General features: G+C 43.4%; 1 protein-coding gene and 1 long non-coding RNA gene across 5 annotated transcripts in view; both read right to left on the bottom strand.

The window, feature by feature from the left end:
• FRMD4A (FERM domain containing 4A) overlaps positions 1-27,059 on the bottom strand; it is a 364,661-nt gene that overhangs the window by 261,546 nt on the left and 76,056 nt on the right. Inside the window, exon 1 of one of the 4 annotated variants that reach the window (XM_027639751.1) lies at positions 16,731-17,121. The exons of the other annotated variants lie outside the window; for them this stretch is intronic. Coding sequence (XP_027495552.1) covers positions 16,731-16,763 — 33 coding nt within the window. The 5' untranslated portion in view covers positions 16,764-17,121. Of the gene's footprint in view, positions 1-16,730; positions 17,122-27,059 lie in introns of those variants that run through there. 4 annotated transcript variants of the gene reach the window in all.
• On the bottom strand, positions 19,982-21,029 carry LOC113945508. The gene is made up of 3 exons (XR_003527117.1): positions 20,962-21,029; positions 20,818-20,869; positions 19,982-20,321 (listed from the first exon to the last, which is right to left on the bottom strand). It is a non-coding gene; the product is annotated as an uncharacterized LOC113945508 (long non-coding RNA).

The raw sequence follows: 27,059 nt of genomic DNA, 5'->3' as shown, positions 1-27,059 counted from the left end.
TGTCTGGGTGACAGGAATTCTGAACTGCAGAAAAAACAAATTTATATAAAGCATGGAGCATTCTGCTCTGCTCGCTGGCGTTGTGTTTGACCATGGACAGCACAGCAGAAGGTTTCATTTAGAGCAAATGAAAGAAACACATCCTCTGTAAACTTTACTAGGGGAAGTACCGTGGGACTGATTTAGCTCTGATTAGATCAATGAGACTCTCTAAACAGAGCAATTAAAAATACAATTGGTAGCAATGTAGCCTACTTTAAGCATCTGCATGCCTGAGAAGTTTACACAGGAATAAACTTGTTAAAGTACATTTCCTGATTAGTAAATAATCAATATGCAAAGCACATGGTAGCTTCATATGGAGCAATGGTGAGAGCCAAATTTTCCTCAATTAAGTGTTGCACTAGCCCACTGCCAAGTCATTGAATTGGGTTTAATTTATGGGTGTTTTAGGAAATTGTGTCCATCTTTTCCCTTAATTATCCAGCAAGGACTGTATGTCCCAGTGTGCAGTGTGTTACTGTGAGCCAAGCAGAAGTTTGGGCTTGGATCAAAGAGTGAATGTTGGCTCCTGCTGTTGTTGGTGTGATGGAGTGAGTCACTGGAAGAATAATGGGAAGGTCTGCAACTGAGAGTTTGTTGTGGGACTTGGGGCTGGTCTTTGGCTACACCTTGATCTGGATCTGATGGGCAGCACTAAAGTATCAGCACCTCACATAACTTCTTACAACACTGAAGACTTGCAAGATACCTCTGTCATTTCATGCTTCAAAAAGAGGAAGTTTTAGCTGCACTTCTGTGCCAAGTTTTTATTACTTGTTCTGGAAAAGAGACATCCAGTTCACACTTCAGAGATGAAGAGAGGCCATCTCCGGAAGGACCACTTACGCTGGGCCCTCCTTGCATGCATGAGGTTCTCAAGGTTTAAGAACATTTGGTCCAAAGTGTACGGTGTCTCAGTCAGTTTTATGGCTTACAGTGGAGATTAAAGGCTCACTTGCTGTGAATTGTATGGCTAAAAGTGAAGTCAAAGAAGATATGGCAATTTGCACAAGATAAAGGGTCAACCCTAAATTGATAGGGATTTGTTGTAGTCTCTCTAAACCTTATAAAATCTAATGGAGATGAATATTTTGCTCATGGGGTTTTAAAGCATTTTACAGCAGGGCTTTTACTTTATATTATATTAATTTTTATAGGAGGCTTAAAGTAAACCTGTAGCAATAATAGCATTTTCTGTTAAATTTTACAACACTTTACCAATAAAAATTGGCATGTTGCTATGTGCAGAGAGAAAAATATTGGAGGTTGATAAATTAGAAAAAATGTGAGAGGTTTCACACAATAAAAGGCAGCAGCTTATCAGTTGGATAAATCTCTGTGGCATGCAGAAGATAATTTTAAATGTTGGTTTTTGAATCCCGAACTGCACATGAATCAACAGCAAAATGCTATATTGAAAAAAAAATTGTCTATCTGTCTATCTATCTATCTATCTATCTTTAAAGGCAGATCTCATCTGAGAGATGAGTTCAGGATCATCAGGCAAGCATCTCTAGGACCTGGAGACTGTGTCCACATTTACCCACCCACTTCTAAGAAATTATTGAACAATTCGTGGAAAAGGGCAATGGGAATGATTATGGTTTAGAAAACATGACCAGTGAAGAAAGGTTACATTATGTAGGTTTCTGTGGTCCAGAAAAGAGAAGCCTGAGGTGGTGTGAAACAGATTGTCATGGAAAGGTGGAAGATAGGGCAGGGATTAATTATAAGAGAAGGACAATCTGGCTTACTCTTCAGGGATAAATGAAGTGGGCTTTAGGAAAACCTCTTTAAGGGTAACACTAATTGAGCACAGGGAGAGGAGCTGGTTACCTGGGGGTCAAATCTCCCATATTGGAAATATTGAGATCAATTTGGACAGTGTGAACAGTGCAAATGTACCTATTTTGTCTCCAAGCCTGAGAGCATTCCAGGACTAATTTTTTAATAATTTTTGCTATATACTGAAAGAGTTTGGCATATTCTATTTCCTGAGCAGTTTACAAACAGACAGAGCTTCAGAATATTCTTTTGAAAGGTGTGTAGGTGGGCAGGTATTACAACCTCAATTTAGAAAACTGGGGGAGAGAAAAACATAGATTTAAGTAATTTCCCTAAGGCCAGGGAAGCAACAAGCATGTCAGAAGAGGTTCATCTACAAGTGTTTCTACATCTAGCAATCCTCAGCTGCTCACACCCACCCTTGCCTTCTCAGAGCATCTACCTTTCGGGGCTCCCTTTTCATCTGGCTCTATTTTCATGCAATTGCCTGGTAGCTTCCTTGTTTTTTTTCCTCCTGAGCACTTTGCTAGTCACCACATCAATAATTGCACACCTTGAGTCTGTAGCTGCCTTATTAGAGGTGAATACAGCTGCTAACCAGGTTCCAAACCCTACTACCAAAGCTCTGCTGAGCTGCATAAAGCACAGGAGTGACCCAAGGTTTCGTTTCAGCAGGCAAAAGGCTGGCACTGATGACATCACCAAACCTTTAGTAACAAGAACTGTATCAGAATGGAGAATAGTTTGCTTTCTTGCCTGAAGGATGGTCTAGTCAGCACATGTTGATGAATGTGAATGTATCAGTGCTCATTGCTTGCCCAACCTGTTCCCTTAAACAAATCCCCAGAAAAAAACCCCTCCTGGCCAGCTCACAATACCAGTTTCAGAGGGGAATAAGCAATCTTTAGGACTTCATCAACTTTAATATGGCATTGGGGTAAGGTGAGGGCTGGTGCTCTGTGAGTGTTTTGGTGAAGGAAGTTGCTTGCTCTGAGGACACCACAAGCTCACTTGAAGATGAGAGCTCTGCCTACACAGCAGCAGCATCACTTCAGATGTACAGTCACTGGGTTTTTTTCTTTGCTCCCTTCATTGTTTTTCAATTCATTTAGAAGGTATCCTTGGCCTTCAGGGACTAGGAACAACCACATTAAGAATAGTTCATATGTAATCCAATACTTCTCACTCGTTCCTCACTGACACTTAATGGCTCATTCACCAAAATACTTCTGCCTTTCTACAGAAGATATGGAATACACTCTGTATTTCTACAGAAGGTATGGAATTGTGCTGGGTATTAATTAATCTCTCATAATCATCTGGCTGGAGGACCCTCTTATTACCATGGTTTCTTTTACATTAGAGTCAAGCCAGAAAACCCTTATGTCTTGTGCCTGAGGATTAATACCAAGCCATGGCTGACTTCTCCGTGGAATTTCCTCCTATATTCGCATTAACACCAGTGCGGATCCTCCCGAGCAGCACCAGCGCTGCGCACACTGGCAGTCACAGCTAATTTGTACATATGCTGCCATTGGATGGGGGCCATGCAATTAAGAGGACGCCCTCCAGGCATTAACATTCCTCATCTCCCAGTGAGTGCAGTGGGAGAGCGCAGCAGAAGTTTATAGGGTGTTATCCACGGGAGTGTGTTATTTCAACAGTATTTGTATGGATTCGTGAGGACGATTTCAGAGCTGGGCAGGGAGCCAACACAAAGAGGTTTCTGAGGCCACAGTGGAAAATTCTTAAGTCTCTGTTTGCTGGATGAAAATGATGAGACAGCACTGATGGTGTTTGACTGGAAACTTCGATTTCCCTTCTGACCTGCCCCCTCCGGGACCTGGACCCCAGGGCCTTACCCACAGTCTTTAGGGCTTTTGTAAACCCCTAGTTCCAGCAAAAGGCTCATCAGCTAGAAGCCCTGTGAAGCCCTGACAACAAAGAGCATATCAAGATCTTCATCCCTTTTAGGGAGGAACCAACAGCACAGGCATTAATGTTCTTCAGGGCCTCAGTACCAAACCAAAGGACCTACAAGCTCCAAAGGATCAGATCCAAGACCTTGCCATGACAGATCCTTTCCATCAGAGAACTGCTGAAATACAGGAAGCCTGTGGATGAGTTTCTTTGGGCAATCACAGAGCCCCTGGCCCTGGGGAATCCATCAGCTGAGTGCTCTGCGATACTACTACAACTTTAACTTATGCTGGGAGAAAGTCTGAGGTTGACATGCTTTGACCAAGACATTCTGGAAGCAAGTAAACTGGAAAAGCTTTGGCAGGAAAATTTTAAGCCAAATTTCCACCCTGTGTTGCTCTTAGAGACTCAGTGAGTCCCATTACTGTCTGGCAGAAGGACCTTGGCTTCATGGTCCATCCCAAGCTGTGTCCAGACGGGTCATCTCTAGGACTGCCTGGGAATGGTAAAAGTCTTTGCCTTTGCAAGTCTGGCATGGGTAGGACTGTGTTTATCTTCTTTATCAACATATTATAGGGAGGAAACCACTTGATGCCACTCACAAAATACATAGAATAAATGAATTCAAAATGCTGCACTTTCAGCTGCACTGATTCTGAGAGAATGACATTCACCCCCACCATTAGTGCATTTGTCCCCTGGTGATAAAATGATGTATACTGAGGCTTCAGCTCTACTGGCTAATTTAGAAGTGTTGTCATCATCATAAAAGGAAGAAAATCGATTCAAATCACAGGCCACAAACAAAGTATGACCTTATTCAAATCAGAAAAAAAAAAAACAATCTCAACCTCTGACAACTATGGTAGGATGTCAGAGAAGCTGAGAAGCCATGCAAGATGCACAGCATTGATTACTGTGTAATAATGATTTCCCTTCAACCCGCAGACTCCACCATATCCTTCATTCTGCATTCCAGAGCATACCTCTCAGCATTGCTGGGGCTGAGAAGTAACACACACCAGACATCGCTGGGGGTTGCAGGTTAAGTACTGCACTTAGGTTTTATGGAGCAGAAGAGTAGATAAAGTCTGTCAAATTAATGTAAATGCTCAGCAATAATTTTTACCTCTGAGAGTCTTTAAGCTTTTTTTAGGTTTTTGGAAATATTTCTGCATTTATCATTCTGTGGATCAGCATGTATCTCTCCTTGTTTCTGAGATTCAGTTTGCTTTCATTTTGGTTTTTTTGTTGAATTTACCAGGTGATCTATAGAAATGAAAAGTTTTAAGAAATTCCTAATTTTTGGTCCTTATTCTACCCTGTCTGAAGCGTCACACAGACAAAGAAGTGGCCACCTTCCTGGCTCGATACAAACTGGTGCAGTTCCTTCAAGGCTGGTGGTATAACACAAGTTTGCATTGCTGACTCTCTGCCCTGTATTTCATTTCCTTTGGGTTTCGTCTTTTCTTCTCTGACACTAATTCTTTTTACAACCATACGTAATAGACAACGTAGCCTTATTTCATCTCCCCGTTTGTATTATGGGTGATATCTCCCAGGGAAGATTAATGACTTAAGCTGATTTAATGGTGTATATACTTTTCACAGGGGAAAAAAAAAGAAGGTTAAGAAACTCTTCCTCTTTTTCTGTCCAGATTGAAAAACATTATCGTTTCTTGGGGCTTTTTTTGTATTTTTTCCTCCACTGATATTTGTTTTTTTCCAGCATTTGATGGCCTCCCCAACAACTTTACCATTTTTCTGTGCATCCGTGATATCAGTGTGAGTCATTCTCACCAATAACCTTGGGACTCGGTTGCATCTATGGGGAACTACACTTCATCTCTACTGAGTTTCAGGAGTTTTGCCAGGAAAGACTTTGACCCTATGCTATGCAGTTACCTGCTTGTTCTGCCATCTTCCCCTTTTCTTCTTGCTCTGTCTAGGAGAAAAGCCAGCTCAGATAGCAAAAGAGATTTGTGATGTCTGTGGGACAGGTTTAAAATATTTGGCTGATGCTTCCCCTTGCACTTGCTGAGGCACCAGAACACTGTTATCACCCATTTAAGAGGATCTTCAAAAAAACCTCAAACCCAAAAATATGTGACAAAACTGTGGCCTAAGCAAAAAAAAACCAACAAAAAATCCCCAAAATATTTAGAACCTGTAAAGAACTGATTGGAGGTTAAAGAAATGCCAAAAAATATTTTTGTTTAATGTTTTCTTCTCAATCTACCTGACAGACTACTTTAATAATACTGTGGTGTTTACTAAATAGAAAATTTACACTCAACAAGAATGCAAAGATCATCAGTAAATGCACAAGACTGATTTAGGGTAACTACTGGCATATGCAGTCATGTATTTCTAAAAATGAGTTGCTCACATCGTAAAAGTCACACCCATTTTATAAAGCTTTCTTTACTGCCCTGTCAAATGAGGGAAAATAATCAGATACAGCTTTCATTTGAATGAAAACATTTATTCATGGTAAAGATGACATATAGAGAGATGCAAATGGGAGGACACAAATTTCTCCCCACCCTCAGCACATGGTTTTCCCCAGTGCTGCATTTTTTGTTCATGCATTCAAAAGCTGCCTGGTATTTTCATACAGTCAGTTCAGCCCTGCTCACACCTACTCCCACAGTTGTCTGTTTTGTCAGCCTGGGTTACTCCAAAAAGGTGCAAGAAGGAATGATTAACTGCAGTCAGTTTATCTGGAATTCTTAGAGGGAATGAATAACATTAGGTTCAGTACAAAACAGCCAGATGACAGTAGTCATATGCTCGTTGATATTATACACGTGGAAAGTGCACTGGGTGAATATCGGGGTGAAAAGTTAGAAAATGCCAGGCATGAGTAGATGCTTTATGATGAAATTTTTAATTGCAGGATCATATGCTCCCTTCACCCCAGACTCTGCAACCATGGTTTCCTTCTTCCTTGTGTAGGGTGGAGCTGCCTCAAGGATGAATCAGTGAAGGTGTCTGCTTTCTAAAGGGCTCCTTGGCATTTGTGCCAGACGGAAGGTGCACAGGGAATGAGGCTGAGGAGCACTGCGGAAGATGAAGCAGCCTTTGGGTGAAGATATTTGGTGATGAGTGACTCATATATCTCAAACTTTTACCAGTGATCCCTGATATCTAAGTTTTATTTTTGGGTTTGTGAGTGACACCGCTGGCACATGACTTGAAGAAAGCCTGGGTTCTACCAGAAGCAAGTGGTGAGGAGCACAATGCTATATGATGTTAAGGATACAGAAAAGCCAGAAATGGCCCAAAATTGAAAGAGACCCTTAACCATTCTTTCATGGCTCAATTCTGCATCAGTTAAATGGAAACAAACCCAGAGTCTGATTACAAGTTTTTATGAACTTTGATACTGTTGCAATTAGCGGTTCAGAAAAAACACACAAGAAAATGAATAATTCTGTTTTCAGGGCAGTATTCAGTAAATAAGACCTAGGGTTATCTGGTAAGAAATGAGGAGAATACAAAATAAGGAATAGCTGCTCATTATCAGCACTGTCCATCTCATGCAGGAGACAAGAAGAAACCTGTGAAAACACAGTGTGAGACTGCATAATTAGATGGGACAGGGCTGCAGGGATGTCCCTTGCTCCAGCATTTCCCTACTTTGCATCTTGATGGTGTTCCCGCTTCACAAAGCAGTTTTACACATGTGCATTTTACCACTCATATCCAGCTGGGATACAGGGTCTGGGCTGAAGGGGGTTTCCAGGTCATGGACACAAATACTTCACCTCATATTTGGCCTTCTAGCCCTGACTTGTCCTCTCCAGAACCTATCTGTTTAGTCCTGGTTGCCACTTCTCAAACTCTTTACTCCAGCCCTAATGCTCTGTCCATATCCTCCCCTTCCCTAAACTGTTTATTCCGGTATTATTCCCCTCCACCTGTGCCTTTTTTCCCACACTGCTGTGGATGTCAGTAGGGATCATGGGGATGCAACACAGGCTTCCTACCCCACACATTTGGAGTCACCAATCTAACAGAGATAAGGACAGATCCTGCTTAAAGCTCAGATGAGCTGTCTTCAGCCTGGATGTTTCTCAGGCATCCCTACCCATGTCCCATCAGTACCTGTACATGTGCTACCCAAATACCAGCAAGGGTGTGAGGATAAGCATTGAGGCACTGGTGCCATGGAGAGGCATTTGATGTTATGAAGATACATTTAATCTCCCATCTCAATTGATCTCTCTCTAAAGAACACAATACATAAGGGGAGGGGGAATGCCAGCCATAATAAAGCTAAATATTGCCTTATTTGTGCCATATAATTCTTGTGCCTGATCACGGAATATTTGCTGAAAAGATTAGTCCTGTAAGTAATTAGTCTTTTTGGAAAAGAGTTTAGGTGGCCCCAGATAATACTCTAATTCCCTCCATCCGAAATAATTTAATCTCTTCTAAATAAAATCCATTTTTCTGAAGGAAAATGAACTTCTACAGTATTATTCTGAACCTGGTCATGGAGACATTTAGCTTTAGAAGAAGCAGTAATGATTTCACCTAACTTCATATTTCAACTCCTAAGCTACTAGAATTAATTGAGCGTGTAATTAAGGAAGGGTTTTCTTACCAATATGAGCATGCCTATAATTAAAATCTCACACAAATGTGTATGTGGAAGAATAGGACAGGGTAGAGCAGGGAAGAGACCAAAGTGTCTGACAGGTTTACATCAAAGGGCCTGAGCTCCTGCAGCTCTGAGCCAGAGGGAGGGGAGGAAGGGAAGACAGGACTGGCTGATAACTGACTTGATATATTGTTTTTGACCTCCTGTCTTCAAAGCCTCAAGTGGTTTGAGTGTTGTCTACCTAGGAGATTGCTTCTACCTTTAATTTCCCTCACCAGAGTCAAGCTTTGCAAATGTTGTGCTACCAAGCCGTGGATGAGCAGAAGAGTGATGACATCTGCATGTTTTCAGAGGGACTAGAATGGCTTTGGCTGCTCCTTTGGGCTGTGCTTCATCAGTGCTATGGCCCAGGGGACCCCATGACATGTCATTAGAGCTCTCTTGTTCCTCTGGTGTTTGTTGCATGGGAAACCCATGAACAAGATTTTGTTGAAAAAGGAGTGGTACATTTTTATTGATGATATTTATAATGCATTTACTGTTAAATCAGCCTTCAACAGCAGTGTTCAGTTTGTCATGTGTGACTCAAGTAAATATCTCTGCCTTGGAACAGCTACATTAGGGGAGATTTTCCCGTTCTGAGCATGGGGAGATGTTGGGTGCAGGGAAACTGTAACACATCACCACCACAATAGCTGAGCTCCTGCACAAAAGGAACGAGGGCTTTCCCCTCAAAAAAAAACCCCCAAAACCAAAATGGGGACTTAGAGCTTGAAGAGAAGAAGGGATTGACTCCCTTAGCTGGTCTTCCATGTGTTATGATACCCTGTGACTGTATTAGGGAAGGGAAAAACCCTCCCTCATAGGATAAACAAGCCAAGGACCAAGACACCAAGGAAAAACACAGGTGTGGATGGATGTTGCATGAAAGAAGCCACCCTTAGCAGGAAAATTGCTCTGTCATTTGTTTGATATCTGCTGTGGTCAGGCAAACAGGACTTTGTATGTTTGTTGACATTGTAATATGTTTATAAATTACATCAAAAACACACCTGTATTTGTCCTCAAGTCTTCTCTGAACTGGAACAACCTGCAGCGTCTGAGCTTTTTGTCTTGCTGGTTGAATACCAAATGGGGTCAGAATTTTGGTCTCATAGGTTTGGTGGGGTTTATATTGCAATGCAGATAAAAGAGGAATGCAGGGGAAGTTAAAGTACATTAAGTGTGTGTTCTCAGGAAGAAATCCCACATGCCCAGCTGCACACTTATTCTACATCTATTTAAGTCCAGTAAAATATTACAAGAAATCTGATCATTACTGAAGTGTATGCTAAGGTGCTTAGAACTATAGTGGTATCCACTGGTCATGGGTCAGACATTTTGTATGTGAATTACGCATCGGGCAAGTGCTTTATTGCATTCCATATAGTCCCAAACACAACACACACAGTCCCTACCAACAACTGCCTTCAGAATGACCTAATGTATCAGACAGACGTGCAGGAGAGCTGTTTTCCTCCATAGATAACTACCACACTGGCACATTTCGACAACCAACATTTTTGTTTCATAATCATCTTGCTCATAACTTTCTCCTTTTTCAGCTGTCCCTTATTTACAGCAGTCAAGACTTTGCAATCTCCCCCAGGGGATACAACCTATGATTCACAACTAAAGAGTGGGCTGCTCTGTCTGACTTCTGCTTTTGAAAAGGGTGGCCAATTACCTTGCCAACAGCTGCCCATTAAACAAAATGCTTGATGAAATGACTGGGTGCTCACCAGTGTATTTTCTCTGCTCTTCCTAAAAAAACCTGTAACCTACACACTGAGCTTGCAAGTTTTATGCTTTTAATGCTGTCATCATCACTCTTCTTTGATCCCTCCATTCCATTCCTTGTCCTACTGCTTTTTAAACATTATTATTCATTATTAATATGTTGTTATTGCTATGATTGCTATTATAATTACATTTTGGTACCGCTATGGTCTTTACATAGCCCCCTGCTGTGCTTTTCTGTGAGGTCCCACGGAAGTCAAGGGAAGGTCCTTGGTCACTTTCAGGCAACCTCAGCCACAGGAATGTTTGAGGGGACCTGAGATGTTCCTGGTCACCTCTGCTACAGCCTGGGTTTGCGCTGGTTGGGCAACACATGGAGAATTGAGGCCAGAGTGAAGGATGGTTTCAGCTGGGACATGGTGTCAGGACAGTGGGAGATGAGCAGGGCACTTGGGAGCAGTTCCTAATTCCGTCTCCTGAAAGGACCTAGTGGCATTTGATACACAATATGGGAACTTTGGTCACCAAGGCATGCCGTGATCATTCCAAGCTCCAACACAACAGAGTGCCAAGATTAACTGCACCTCCCAGTGGTGTGGTCCTGATGCTCAGCTGGTGATGGCAGAGGGGGAATCATTCTGTTTGTTAAACATAAAGCAATCCCAGCATTGTGATCACCCTCATCCATCTCAAAGTCTGTCTGATAGTCATCATGGGGGTGCTCAGCAAGAGCTGAACCCACTCAGCTTGGTGTGCACCCAAGGGTGCCTCGTGCTGGGATAGTGTAGCCCGGACTCGGTTGTGCTCCTGAGGGTGCTGGGAATGGACAGCACCACTCGGCCATTGAATCATGAGTGAGATACCTGAATCTGCGTTGCAATCCTTCCTCCTTAAAAAACAGATGTAAAATGCCCCCATTTCCTTCCAGCCTTCAGTAGGGAGCATGTGGGGACAGAGGTTGTCTTCTGGTGATGTTTTTGGCCAGCACTAAGCACACAAGTCCCTGTGCTGGACTTTGACCTCCTGGTGCTCTGCAATGCAATTCTCATTAACAGCACAGTGTCTAGCCCCTGCCCAGGACACACAAGGATGCTTTCCCCTGTACAGTAAATAACCCATCCCAGCTGCAACTGTGTACAAGTGCAGAGCCCAGTCAGGCATGGAGCTCACTGCTCTGCTGCAAAGCACAGCCGCGGAGGAAAAATAACCTTTAGGTTTTATGTTCAGTGATATATTGTCTTTAAATCTGAATGGGTTTAGGAAATGTTACAGAACAGAAAGGGTTCTGCTTTTCCAGAGGCATAATGTTATGGTAGAGTTATTCCAAAGCAACATTTTGCTCTGAGTTATGCCCCTACATCCTCTCTCCCAGGTATTTATAAAATTATGATCACCAGTAACAGACATAGGACTTCATTATTTCTTGAATTGCCTTTCTTTTAAACCATCTACAAGCTCAGAGAATTACATATGGCCTCATTAACCTCTGTGTCAAACTGATAATAAGGCAGGGAAGGAGGTACCCCTTCAGCTGCTTGACAGCCTGTGCGGGGGCCCTGTGGAAGGGCTGCCAAGGAAGCACTGGCACTTCCCAGTCCATGCTACAGGCTTCACGTGGCTGTGTCATCGCATGGGTGGTTTTCAGCTTTTCAGGAAGGTGAAAGGTTTGGGTGCTTACTGCCCAGGAGAGGTTACTCCACCTGGGAGGTCTGAATCCCCCAAAATATGTGTCATTAGCACCAGCATTTTCTATCTTGATGGGATATTCAAAATGGGATTGAAATACACAGCTGTATCAAAACAGGGATCTGCAACTCCATAGGAGGAATGTGCATGCTGTTGGAGGGATGGGAGCACTTTTTACCCCTTGTTCTTTTGCCATTCTTAGAAACACCAGGAATGGTTTCACAACATAGGCAAAGGACTTTGCCTCTTGGCTTGTACAAGAGTTCAGTAAGGTGATTTTAAGATGTGTAGCTGTCATACAGTGCAGGATCCTTACTTGAACTTCTGCAGGACAGCTTGTGAGATTAAGTCAAGAATCTGTTCAAATGTTTTTCTAGGTGCAGTCGCATGCTATGACAAAAAAAATCTGATCATGTAAACTGTTTTTCAGTTACCATCCAAGAGGGTGAAAGATTACAGCAATCCCATCCATAGGAGCAACCCAGATTCCAGACTTCCCTTTCTCTAGGGTAGATTTCCCTCCCGATTTCCTCCCATGACGATCTCAAAAGCCAGCTGTCACAGGCTTCTGCTGTTCAGGACTCACAGGGAATATGGTACCTCCCAAAGTTTCTCTGCCACTTTGAATTACCCTAAGTAAGGCACAAGGGCAATTTAACCATTTTTTGTGAGAGATCTAGTGGTCAAAAACTAAGTGGCTTTGAAAGCAGAGCCAACAGGGTTTAACAAACAAACAGTAACACCATGGGAGTTTGCTAATCCCCAAAATCTACAATAAACAGATAAAGTTAATAAGATCCAATAAGAGAGAACAGGCCCATTAACGTTTAAATAGCACTATCTAAATACTACACACATTATTTACTGAGTTCCCTTGCTGAATTCGCTGTACACAGGAACACTCAAAATTCATTATCTTTGGATGCAAAGCTTAGTAAATTTGACGGTAATTAATCTCCATTTACCCTCTGTGTGTTTCCGAACAGACGAAAAGTTCATTGAAAAAAGTTCTTTCAGCCGCTCTGAAAGAGAAGCAGTGCTTTGATAAACAAAAAAGCGCCAAACACAGGCTTCAGAAAGGAAAAGAGAGCAGTAGCCAGTTCTGCCGTGGTTCGAGCCAGGTGCTCATTGCAAATTCAGTAGCATGCACTGGCAAGTGTCAGCAGTAGAGAAATCGAAATTACTGAAATTCTTATGCCAGTGTAATTTGCTGAAGGCGATGCACTGAGGGTTAAGGCAAATTGTGCATGTGTTGAGGATTATAAAACAAATTAAAATGGAGGCTAACAAAAGCAGTGCAATATTTATGCATTTCTTCATTCTTTTCACTTCGTGGTACTCAATCGACTTTACAGTCTCTTAAGGTGGCATGGGGACATTGCTATTGTGTACATTCATTTGCTCTTAAAAAGGGGGCTCAGACATGCTAGGCTACAGAATTTAACTGATTCTGCTAATATTTATAAGTATCTTCATTAACCCACCAAATATTTACAACCCATCATTACTTCTAGTCATGTGAAATTTGATCATCAACACAAAAAATGCAGTGAATTTCCCCTTCAACGCATTCTACTTATCTGCTTCAATTTTGATATACCAGCCTGTTTTACCGTGTATTCTTCCCCTTTCCCTTGAAATGTTGCATTTCTGCACCCTAGTTACACAAAAGTGGAAATGTGTTAATCACCCATAACTTGCTGCAGTGGAGGTTTGATACTCAATTTACTAAATATTTTGAACAGCTTCTATTTCCACTCTGTGATCACCCAGCATGGCAGTAACCAAATGGTTCATTACCTTGTGGAATGGGAAACAAGTCCCATATGAAATATGTTCTTGGTTAGGGTATATTCCCAGCCCTCTGCTGGCAAACCCTGCCATGGAGCTCATTGGAGAGGCAAGGACATGTGTCCATGTCTCTGTCCTGCATGCAGTGTCCAGTGTCTCAGCTCCAGCACCATAAATCGGGCTTTTGAAGGCAAGATACGCCCACCTGTCCCTCTGTCAGCTTTGATGTGGAGTGAGAACCTCTGTGAACAATAAGGATCAAAGATTCGACAGCAATCATATTTTCAGTTGCTACCGGGAGATTCACCCAAGCCCACCTGCAGGGATTTAGACCTCATCTTAATTTCAGAGACCTTTGCTTGTTTGGCTATTAGAGGCAGACATATGTTGTCTTCACCTACTGGTGACAGACTGTGAGAAGTGCCTGCAGAGCCAGCCCTTCCTCCTACTTACCCATGGAAACAAAGAAAATTGTTTGGTTTTAATTTTTTATCTAGATTTGAGCAGGCTGAATAGAGCTGCTTGGGACACTAAAGGTAAAACTGAGCCTTCATTTGAATTTCACTGTAATGTTAGAGATGTTTTTACACGGGGTAAAGTCTTGGAGCTCCCAGATGTTCCAGGCTCACTCCAGGCAGCACTGCCAGAAATGACCATTAACCCACTGTCCTTCATGTCAGTGTACAAACCAAAGGACAAAATAACTTCTAACTAGCCTCCAACAGTCACAGGCTGAGTGTAAAAGAAGTGACAACAGATGGGATCAGACAGACGGGGGAAGAGAGGGGAAAAAACGAGGCAATATTAGGCAGTGTGACAGGCAGAGGTTTCAGCACATCGGCAGCCTCGTTGTTGTTAAGGGTTTTTTTTTGTAGCCATCACATATTAAGGTTGCATTTGGAGAGTTAATAGATTTTACACTTGATTTTCTGGCAGGGAGCAGGGAGTCGCTGCGAGCTACGAAGCATTTTGGAAATGAGATTACTTTTCAAGTCTATTCAAGTGATCTATGCAATGTTATTTCTCTGAAAGGTAAAGATGTAAGGGCTAAATGCTGACCTTTATTTCACAGATTCTATTTGAATATCTCCTTCCACTGCCATGGAACTACTCCAGATTAACAGCAACGTAACACGGACGTCAGGATCTGGATCTTCAAGAGAATCCCGTTTTACATCATTGCAGTAGATGGTTTAAAACTGCATTGCTTTGGCTTGAGAAGCTTTTCCCATACACAGAGGAAGTCAGAATCTCTCCCTTTCTCTGCTGTTAGAGCAGACCGTGATCCAAAGGATCATGTCTATATTCCCAAGCAGTTTCTTCTACAGGATCAATAAATAACCTGATAGTGGTAATTGAGATTATACTTTATGAATGGGGTTATTAGGATTTACATTCCGGTCAAAGCTACCAAGCAGATCAGATGAACAAACAGAATGGCCAGTCCTGGACCACTTCCCTTACTCTACTCTGTCATTTTTATAGCTGCACACATGCTGCAGGTGCTGATAGTACACACGCCTGACTGTAATCCACACGTCAGTCTGGTAGCACACCAGCCCTGGGAGACACTGCCTCCAGCAGTCATTTCAAGCCTGGTTAAAGGAGCAGAATGGAAACATCAACTAAAGGGATGAAAGTTATGTTTTCTAATAACGGAAATGAGATCTGTTGGGCAGCTGTTAGGAATTCTTTTTTTTCGTTATCTGATTTTTAAAAAAATAATACTGAGAAACGCCTTACAACCCCCTAACATTAGTGTATGTATTCCTCAGTAATGAGAGAGATGAATGGTTGGGTCTATAATCCCTTATAAATCTTTCATTCTATAAACTGCCCATAGCATTGTTCTTTGTAATGGAGAGCTATATGAAGTTGGCAGGTCTTTTTTCAAATTCCCAACTTACTGGGCAAGACAAAAAAGAACTGAATTAAAGTGGAAAAAAAAATTACTCCCCTGGAGAATTGCAGTGAAGCCATTTGCTGTAAAATTATTTTCATTTAAATCACTTTTCTTGCTTTTAATATTGAAAATACTTTCAATCATTGAAGAGCCTTTAATTTAAGGTAGTGGATGGCAGGGATATAATTGAGGAGACCGGACTAACTGATCTGCCTCAGCTGGACCAGACAATTTCTTAGAATTTTTTCAAGTCTGGCATTTTTATAAAACAACCCTGGTCAGATTGCACCTTCAAAACTGTTTGCCTTTAAGACATATGAAAGATACCTTGTTGACAGCAAGAATTGTCTTTGAATCCCAGTTCTTCCCATCTTGAGATAAAAGAGGGGTGGATTGCATGCGCTGATGGATTGAAATCAGAAGGATTTACCCAAGGCAGTTACCACACGGGATGGAGGCAGTGACTAAATAAAATACAATCAGGATTCAGTCTATCCCCCAGGACCACACAGAAATAATAGCATGGAAGGAAATTTTACAAAATAAACCATCACTGTATCTGTCTTTGGCTTTTCCCTGGTGAAATTCAAGTTTCCGAATAATGAGGATTAATGTCAAACCTTTAAAGAGAGTTGGGAGTGTGAGAAGGCATCAGACAAGTGCAGCAATTCCTTAGCTTTGCACACTTACTCTCTTTTACAGCCTCCTAGTCTGGGTCCACACCAAGAGGTCTCCCACCCTGGCAGGGTGTTTGGGCACAAAATCACCCACTTTGCTTGTCCTTGCATCCCTTGCTGCTGAAAACACCATACTGGGGTAGCCCACCAGCAGCATCCCCTCCCTGTGCCGCAGGTACGCTTTCCCCAACCGGCTCCCCTGGGAGCACACACAGACACACAGACACAATGAGATCCTCCAACTGGAAATTCAAACAAAAATATGGCTGTCTACTCCAAAAGGCAAACTCATTTACAAAGGTCATCTCTGTCAAAGAAGAGTGATATGTTACTCCCCTCTTAGAGGTGACTGCTGTCTCTCCTCTGCTGAGTTACATTCATGAACATAGTTTTGAAAAAGAAGAAAGAAAAAAAAAAGAGAGAGAAAAGAAAAAAGACAAAAGCCCGGCAAACCCCCTATTCACAGAGCTAGCCCTGCAACTCCCTTTCCCCTCCTCGGGTAAATTCAGCTTCAAAAGACACTAACATCTTTTCCTACCTTCGTTCTCATCGGAGACAGAAGCCCTTCCATTTTGATCCGATCCTCATGCCAATCCTTGTCCCCAACTTAGTATCTCGTTCCTGTCTCAAGCATCCCACACGAACAAGAGCATGTCAGGGACCGCCAGCGACACCTTTCACGGGAGCTCAGCCAGCTGCCAAGCTGCCAACTTGCAATCCTCAGTCGCGTGGAGCACCGTTCCTGGAGAGACCTTCCTCCCTCTCCCTCCTCTCTCCCTCTCTGTGCATAATCTGCCCGCAGCTATGTTTGTACCATCGCGGCTGACAAACGATCCCTGCCTTACGTAATGCATTCAGCACAGGACAGGCGATCCCAGCCCAGCTGCGGGGACCCGGTCGGCGGCAGCGATGGGAAGGTGTGGGATTTTGCCCTGCCTATTGTGCCACTGGGTTTAATCTGGTAACATCCCCGTCTGGGGCTGATGCTCCTCCACTCTCTGTGCTAGTGAGGGAAGCACCAAGAAAACTTCGTCACTGTGAGAGATTGTGGATTCCCTGGGACTGACTTAAAAGGGTGTAATCCTGATTCCAAGCTTCAGCCCAGGAGGCTTTCCCCGCTCGTGAAACGCCAACAGTTGGAGCATTTTCTGCTGGGCGCGTTTGCTGTCAGTGAGTGACCAAACCCACGCTGAAAGGGAGTTCCTGTCAATTATCAGCCGGGAACTCGAGGAGAGAAAGAAAGAAAGAAAGAAAAGAGGGCTAAACAAAAGGAATATACTCTTGAAAAGTTGGTCAGCAAAAGATACTCTGTGAATGCATTTCTATTAGCATTTTAATTCAGATCAGAGCATGCCTTTGTGGAAAATTCCCTAATTGCTCCCGCTTCCCGCATTTTGTTTTCCATCATGGAGTGATGTTGGGACTGAATCTCTTTCAGAGAAATATCCAACTGAAAAATGGGTTTTAGACCTACAAATACATCAGTGTTCAGTCCCCAGGACTGAACCAGACTAGTCAAAGTAAAACCCCTTTGAAACACCATCAAATGAGCACCAGCTGCCCATCACTGCTCCAAAGGTCAGCTCCCCCCAGGGCCATCCCGCTTCCTAAAACAGACACAAAAAAGACACCTTCCCCAGCCCAGGGGATAACCTTCCACATACCAGTACCCAGTTGCTGCACAAAAATGAAATGAAATACTCTGTTACACCACCAGAACTTGATTTTCAGTGTTCAAAAATCACTGTCAGGCTGGTTGAAGCATACTACAGGTGGAAATTTTTAATGCCCTTCAACATCAGCACTTCTTTTAGGCCCCAAAGCTACATCCTCAGGGTAGTCACAGTTTGATTCAGGTGCTGAGCTAGATCTGGTTAAACTCCTGACATTGCCACATGTTCCCTGGATGACCATGGGGATTCACCTCATTTAGCTTTTACAATCCAAAACTCTGCTTTCTGATCCAAGCCAGCCACTGAGGCTCCTGCAAGACTAACAAGAGAGACAGGTTCTTTCCCAAAGTGATTCAACCCAAATGTACCACGCCAAAGAGAATCCTATCCTCTGCTCCTCTATGGTTCCTCACCTCTACGTAAACCTCTGCTCTTGCTCTGGTTGCCTGCTTTGGCTGCTCAGGCCAGGGACTATCTCTGCCCACATGTGTCTGTCATGCTCGACCCGAGCTCCTGGAGGCTACACTAAGGGGGAGAAGATGCAAAGGAATGTGTTCATGGTGGTGTCATGGTGGTTCATGATATCCCAGGGTGCAAAACAGAGACAGACACAACTCCTGCCCTGCAAGCCACAGCAAAAGTTCTCCCAGACAGTGACACAGATGAAGGTGTTCAAGCCCACACCATCCCTTTTCCTCTCTATCTCTCCCACTCCTTTCAGCCCTGTAGATCTTGCAGTTTTAGGCCATTTTTCTTATTATTCTTTATGGGGTAAAAACAGGGAGGGGAGGTGCCCCCTACAGTGATTAATATTCATGTCAAAGATAATTAACTGTTCTCAGCCAAATTCAGGTCCTTATCAAATGTGAAGGAATCTGATCATATCATACTGAAGGCAGAGATAAGTTTTCCAGAGCTAGAGACACGGTACAATGCTGGCAGGCTCATCTATTTCTTGCTGGATGTATATAAATATGTTTTGCTGTTGGTATTTAAAAGACTTCAGTAAGACTTTGAATAAATGGCAGCAGGAACTCCAGACTCCAGTACAACAAGGCTGCTGTGATTTTTCTGCTGTACAATGTGGTGTCAGACTCTGATGAGAAATTTACAAGTCTGTGCATCTGTGAAACATCCAAATCATCAGGAGAATTTGAGTCTCCAAAATGTCGAGAAGATCATAAAGAGAGAGGAGTATTTAGGTATTTTGGAGATCTCAGGTCAGCTGATCAAGCTTTAATACAGTATGATAATGTGGATGACGCACGCATGGTAGCATATGAACACCCAGTTCTCCTACAACTCAGCTCTCAGTTCTGCTTTGTACTAGGCTAAACCACAGTGCCTCATGAGGATTCCTGTCTTATCTTTGTTTACAAGCACAAAAAAAAAAAAAAAAAAAATCTATTTCTCCTAAAGCCCAAGAGGAATTCAGTCAGGGACCAGAAAAGCAAGCTGGTGCCTTTCTGGTTCAGCAGCACTCAAAGCCTCTCTGATCTGAATGGATTGGGAATTGTGCTGATACTGCATGAGTCAGAGCACAGCCCAGATCAGCAGGATGAGCAGGAATGGGAAAGAGTATGGTGCTGTTTGAGCAGCACCCGTGGCTGTGGCCGTGAGCCAGCAGCGAGTCTGCCTATCCAGGAGTGCAGGTTGTGACCCCCTGCTGCATCCCAAAGGATGCTCTGGGTGAGTTATCAGCTCCTGCGTGGCATTATCATGAGCCACAGCTAAAGTGGTGTGTGACAGCAAGGTCTGTTCACATCCACCTTCACTAGTGGGGCCAAGGGACCCAAGTGCACATTTTGTCTTAGCTCCTTGAAAAGTTTGGCAATTTCCAGTTAAAAGCTGGAGCAATAGTGGATGGACGGGTATTGTGCATCATGTCATCCTCCTCTTGATTTCCAGGTACCAGGCAGGACTTGAGCTCTACTACCATCTAGGCAGATACTCTGCTTTAGCCTGTGCAACGACCAACCTGTCCTCCTTGTGCTACAGGAGCAGGATGGCCACTCTTGGCATACTCCAGCCTGTTTGCAATCCCCCTTCACATTCAGAGCAGTATTTTTACATCTGTGGGAGCCAGAGAAGTTTATCCTCACTTTAAAATGAGAGCTTTAGTTGCTGTAGCCAGGAAAGCAGTGCTGCAATACTGTGCACCACGGTCTGACACTTCCTTCCTCTCCTGGGCTGCAACTCATGGCAATTCTCAAATTACCACAGACTTGTTCCACAGCCTCAGCTCCTGAGATTTTCAGATCAAAGGCACTGCAGAGGCTAAAGGAGAATGTGAACACTTGCAATCTCATTCTCTTCCTGGGGAGGGGAGCAGCATTTGACTCAGATCCTGGGTGGCTACACCCAGCGTATCTCATCTGCAGAAGAAGGGACCAACTTGTCTGGTTCTCACAGGTGTTGCAGAGGTTCACCCTGTCCTGGATTCAACCCACCACATCCTAGAAGATGGGAATATAATCACTCTTAGCTCCTTAACTAGTCATGGGAGTGAGATACCTTGAAAGCCCCTCATATTGTCATAACCTATACATCTACTAGACTCTAGACAGCAGACCAAGGTAGATGTCTACCTGGAGACTGGTACATCCTACCTGGATTCAGCCTTGGAGATGAATCTCTTTCTAGACTCCGCTGACTATGTTGACAGACCTCCATGAACCAGAATGAGAGCAGAGATATCTCCTGATATTTAGCCACATAGATGTAAATGACTGATTTTAAGTGCCTGACTCTGCAGCTGATTGCCTTGTGTATCCAGCAGTAGGAAAAAATGGTCCAAAGAAGCCTTGTGTTCACTGTCAGGCTACTGATTGAGAGTCCTAAAACCAGTCAAACTCAATGGTATGTAATTGAACCCTCAGCTTTCCTCTTGTTTACCCTTTGTGGGTGCGTCTGAGATGAGATAAAACTTCTGTAAATTGAACCCTTCCTAACCTTTGGGGTGGGGGTGCCAACACAGAGACAAGTTGTGCTGCCTGTACCGGTCCTGAAAGGCAGAGGGAATTTGGATTTGAACCCAGTACCCATTGCTCTGTGATGCAAAAAGTTGCCACCTCCTGCTGCCTTCCACCCCCAGACCCGCAGGTGACCGGGACAATAGATGCTGTGGTAGCCCAGCTGTCCCTGCGTGTGTGCCCCTGGCCGACCCCGCAACTGGTCATTTCATTCATCGAACAAAAGGTAGCATCGCCGTGTTGCCATGGTGACGCCCCGCCATCCGAGTGGCTATAGCATCGTACAAGGGCGGGGAAAACATCCCAGTCACATACCGGGGCTGCGCTGAAACCTATCTTATATTTAGAACAGGCGGCGCGGGGAATACTAATGAATATTTAACACTCGGAGTGCCTTTCATGCTCGCTTTTTTATTTTTGTTGCGTACTTCCCATAAGCACATTTGCTTCTAAGTAGTATGAATATTATTGTGTGCTACTGTGCTTCTCTCATCGCTGCTTCTCAAGGTTTCCTCTGCTTTTCATGAAAGCAAACTTTTCAGAGGTTACCTAAAAAATGGGCAAATGCTTATGTTTTACAAGAACCAGTCTCTTTTAAGGCTTTTTTTTTTTTTTACTCTCATTAAAAATAGCTGCTTTCAACAATTAATTCTCTGTGTTGCAGAAAATAAACGAATCAATCAATCATTCTAACTTTCTTTCATTCATTCAGGAGAAACAAACACCTAAAAATGTCCTGAAATTCCTTTCTTTTGTCTTTTTTCCCTAAATGGTGAATGATTAAAAAAAGAGGTCTACCCACCCAAATTATGAATAATTTTATGTGCCTCTTTATAGGATACACTTTAAAAAAAGGCAAGAGTGCTAAGTATGGTGGTGAGCCCCACCTAGTACTGCCCAGGTTGCGTAGGTAGATTTGGAACCTCCATGCGATGAGCAAGCTGATTGTTTTTGAGGATGGCAAAGGGAAGCAAGACCAGCACTGCCTGGGGTGGCATGGGGCACAGGTGCCCACCCATGTGAGTGCAGCTCATTGCACTGCCAGCCTGGGGATTCCCATCTCCAAGAGGTGCTGGAAGGATGCAGGACGGCACAGACTGGGCTGTGTTGATGGTTGGGTACGTCCTCTCTGGGATGGCACTTCCTCTTCAGTCTCCTGTTTAGCTATAGATTATGTTATAAACAAGGCTAAAAAATGTGATATATCAGACCTTGTTGTGAAGCAATCTCCTGGCACATATAGAGTTTTGTTCTCAGAAAGGCCAGGTTCTCAGAGTGAAGTGTGCTCTTTTTACTAGCCAGCGGCAAGGTACTGGCTCTTTTTTGAGCCTAGCAGCCCTAAAAAAGCTACTGGGATCCTTGAAAGCTTATCTATGTGCTTCCTGCTTGGTACCACGCCAAGACACCAAGGATACAGGCACAATTCAGCTGGCAGCTTTGTTGGTGATGCAAGGGGAGGAACAGTGCTGTACTGGGTGTGTTGCTTTGGCAGCACTGACACACAGGAGCTGCGTGTAATTGTTGTTGGTTGTAGGGTGTATTTTCAAAATGAAAACCGGTTTTCCCCTCCAAGACTGCCAGTGCAGTCCTCTGAGATCTGCTCTGTGGTCTCAGAGGGAGAGGGATGTGCCTATGGGGAGGTTAAGAGGGAACAGACCCGTGCTCTTTGCAAGCTGTCCCAGTGATGCAGCATTTGCTTGAGTAAGTGCTGTTAAAATCATCTGCCAACTTACCCTTATATGGTACTAATTCTAGTAAGGGCTGGAAACACCAGCTATTTTTCTGGAGTTCATCTTTAAGGCTCTAATGAACTGCTCTTTCCAGAAAAGTTGAGTTTTTTCCACAGAAAGCAATATGATGAATATAAAATCTTGAGGTATTAATGAGATTTATCTGTCTTCCAGATTTGGAAGGCAGACATAAAAGAGTCATATGTGAGGACCATAGGTCATTGTACAAGTCTGAGAGGGAAACTGAACTACAGCAAAGCTAGTCCAGCATCCTACCCTGGCTGGCAGGGCCATCAGGGTCTGTCCATCCTCCCCCAACAACTGAAAGCCATTTATCTCTGTGACACATCAGTGATCTCAGCCCTTGTTATCATGATTCCTGTTAAGCCAGTGCAACAGTTTAGGAAGGAAAAGCTGCCTCTCAACCACACAAATAAACCACCCCGGCAGAGATGGGGACTGCAGCATTTGGAAAAGCTGATTCAGCTCAGTGGGTCCTGCCCAGGACCAAGCTTTGGTTTGGTGACCTGGACAAGGCTCTGACCATCTTCTTTTTTCTTGCCTCCATCCTGGCTCACCAGACGATCTCTAGATGCTTTCAAGACCTACAGATGAAAAGCAGGAGCTGTAGAGATGGGGTTTACAGACTCAAATTGACAAATGCTGCACAGAGACTCTGGCCCAGCAGAGAAAATGGCCTCTTGGCTGTCCTGGGTCCCAGCAGGTACAACCACAAGGCTGAGCATCCTGCTTAGTCTTCTGGCAAAATGTGTACTGGAAATATGATGGGACTTCCTTCCCTAAATAGCAACTGAGCTGTATTTTCCTTTTGCTGCTAGGTATATTTGCTGTTCTGGATGTTAACAGTCAAAACACACACAAAGCCTTTTACTAGAGCATTAGGTCTATGCATGCATTTTCAGCAGTCAGATGATTTATTCATCCACTTCAGTAACTGTTCAAACAGGGCATGATGTAGAAAGCAACAAACACCGAGTGTGTTTGGTTTGCAGGAAGAAATCAACAGAACAGGGTAACAGAAGCTGTTTTTCCAATGTAAAGGATTCCCCTGCCATCCCTGTCAATATCTTTGTCAAATTAAACTCCCTTTCCAAAGCTACAACTCCACTAAAGCACAGTTATTATGTTCTCAGTTAGAAACCTGATTATAGCTACTTCATGTCTGTAAAAACACAACCTCTGATGCAAGGTGACTCCCAGATACTCTGTGAATGCTCATAAATGCACTTGATGCTCTGTGGACACATCTCTGTGTGTACTGGGAGAGGAGCCCAGCTCTTGCAGGGCAGACAAGGCATTAAGTAGCCATTTCTCTAAAGTGAAATTCCATTACATCTATGTAAATCCTGGTATTTTGTCCTAAGGAAGAGAAGACAAGGAGGAAGTGAGTAGAAGTGTTTGGGATAAAGCAGAAATAGAAGACAGGGTCAAGGGGAAGAAACTGGTTGACAAAATATAAAAGAATAATAATAATAATCTGGGGTTACACAAAAGTAGTCCTATAAAATATTATTTTGTGTTGAGATTCTTTAAAGGTTAGGTTAGTTTTGATGCAAATCAGAACCCCAAATGAAAAGAGTCACCAGAGACCATCTGTTCTCCAAAATGTATGTGCAGTTTTGATTCCTCTAAGGGTGAAGGCTGGTGAAGAATTTTGCAGCTGTCCAGCTCTCAGGTGATATATGTGTATGTAAAAATCCTGTAGGCAGGAGGATCACCTGGATGACAGAGTCTGAGGTAGATCCTGCACACACCTTATTTGATGGCGATAGACTCCTTCACAGGACATAATCAGATGCCTGAAAACAGGACCCAGGGAAATTAGTGATAACTTTTTTCTCCATGATGATCCTACATTTTTTCATTTTACATATTTTTGTGTTGGTTTGTTCAACTCCTAATGAATCCCCACCCTCTAGAACTGCTTGCAAACTCAGAGTCATCACTATCACTTAGATTCAACTTCTGGCATAAGAGACAGACACCCTTCCTCTTTCATCTCAACTGGGGATCCTGTAGTTCCCCCAAATAAAACCTGTATTCAGCTGATGTCAGTAGCATGTTGCTGCCTTATGTTGTAGTGGATATTTCTAGCTGTGCATGTGCACTTGCTTCAGCAGCTGCCTGCAAGCCCCTCCCTGGGTCACCATCCTCTTTGTGCTCCAAACCTCCCTTTGACCACCCAGCTGTTGGTCACTGCATGTCCCAGTTGTGGTGGTTTCTAACCACTGCCATTGAAGAGAAGATGAGAGCTAAAGTGACTCAGAGGTCCATTCAGCTAATTTAAATTCCTGGTCCTCTCAAACCCTTTCACCTCCCCGATTCAGTTCCTTGAGGCAGGGACTCTAAGTGTCCGCAGAGGTGTTAGCCTCTTCCAGGTGCTCCTCTCACTGCATGTACCACAGTCTCATAGAAGTTATTCTGAGAATATTTCTGATCCTAGGTCTCCCTGCTGTCTCATTTTGCCATCCTTACTGGGCTAATGGGACATTTATCCATCTCCCAGAATGTCAATAAACATATAAAATAATGATGCCAGCACAGCATCCCCAGCAAGGCACAAGAGAGCTTCTACATATAATGAATATATATCATCAGCCTGTTTTCAGCCTAAGCAACAGTCCTCACTTGCATCAAAGTCTCATCTGAATTAATATTTGATGCTGGATTTCATGCCACTATTAGATGTTGTTAAAATTCAGGGACCCCAATCTTTCTTTATCTGGAAACAACAAAATTCACTGAGACAGGGCAATCTTCAGAGATGGGATTCATCTCAGCTAACTTCAAATATCTACAGTGTGGCTGGCTACAACTCAGTTGGGTCATTATAATTTCTTTAGAGTAAGTGGAATGAACTGGCACTTTTAAGGCTCAGTTTCCTTGACCTGTATTTGGAAAAAGTCACATGTACCCTTGCTGCCTAACAGAAATGCATTTTTTTGTGCTTCCCATGCCACAATCCTGGCAGAAGTAAGGATGACAGCATCTCATTAAGGTTTCTGCTCATTATCCTAACACTCTGATTGCCCATCTCAAATATCTTGCATGCAGTAAGGAAGGCAGTCACTGTGATGATAGAGCTGAACTTTTTAAAATAATGGTAGATGATCTACAGTATAGGGCAAAAGTCAGAAATTGTGATATGAAGAGATAGTGTAAAGTTGTACCTGTTTCCTGAAATCTACCTGAAATCTACCTGTAGTGCATGGTATTTGCAAAGGTGATTACCTTTGCAAAGTACAACAAATTAAACAGTTAATTAACATGACACTAAAGTCGTAGCATCACTTGGATGTAAGGACTGCTAGACACCCAATTTTCCTCCACATTTCCTATAAAGTGTTTCCTCACCTACTCTTTATCCGCTACTACATTTCTTTTGATATCATCACTCCTTAACTCTCCTTTCCTCTTTACATTACTTTGCTTATTAAAAACAATAAAAAAGGCAGCATCATTGTGCAAACAAAACTAAAGGTCTGTGGAAGGATTCAGTTTAGTCAAGGAAAGAAAGCTGTAGCACTGGGCTTGTCTCCTATTGATCCAATGGAGGCTGATGCTTGTTTTCTATTAGTCCTTACAGGAGCTATGCAGGCATAACCCAAAGCATGTACTCTAACCTGTAACAGGTGAAAGTCTTCCACAGCTTCCAGAGGGATGCAGTTCAGCCTTACAAGTGGAGGATGGAGCTTTGATTCCCCCAAAGAGCTGTAGCCAGGACTGTTACAAACATTGATCTTCAAAGCATCAGCACGATCGAAGTGGCCGGTTCTGCAGTGCAGTTATTGACACTGGGATAACTAAAAATAAATCCAGCCACAGGCTGGTGGCTATGGCATTTGTCCATGAGCACTGGCCTGACTTGTGCCTCAGGGTTCACACGTGTAGAACAAGAGCACCTCCATGCCTCATGGTCTGGACAGACCCAGCAAATCCTTGCTGAGCATTCTGGGCAATGCTGAGGTCCATTGGGTGCAGCGAGGTGGCTCGTACACATGTGGAGCATCACAGCTTGTGCATCTCCATGGGAAGAGGGACCCCACCTTCAGGGTGCAGAGGAAGGACCCAGGTCTACTCTGTTCTCTGCTTTGTAATCCCTCGAGGGCTTAGGGCAAGCCATGTCACAAACCCCTACGCGCACAGTTTTATCACTCTGAAAGTGGAGATAATCTATACCTCAGAGGAACATTGCATGGATAAGTCAATTAACCATGAAATCACAGATGGAAGATGCAAAAGAAATGCAAAAGATTAGTTCTGCAGATCAACCCTGTCAGGCACAAATACATTTTTAGATCCACTTTTTTCCCCCCTAACTAAAAATCACTTGCACGCTGCTCCTTATAGTCCTGCTTAACCTGTTATTTGGGCATCCTCACCAATACCGGCTACACCTGTGGCTGACTGTGGAAAAGTGGGAGTGAGGCCACCTGAGCTCAGTACCCTTACCTGGGCAGCCCAGGTGGAG

The sequence above is a fragment of the Corapipo altera genome, unplaced genomic scaffold, assembly GCF_003945725.1.
Source record: "Corapipo altera isolate COAL_440 unplaced genomic scaffold, ASM394572v1 1b, whole genome shotgun sequence".
NCBI lineage: Eukaryota > Metazoa > Chordata > Aves > Passeriformes > Pipridae > Corapipo > Corapipo altera.
This window is presented reverse-complemented; position numbering and strand designations above follow the sequence as displayed.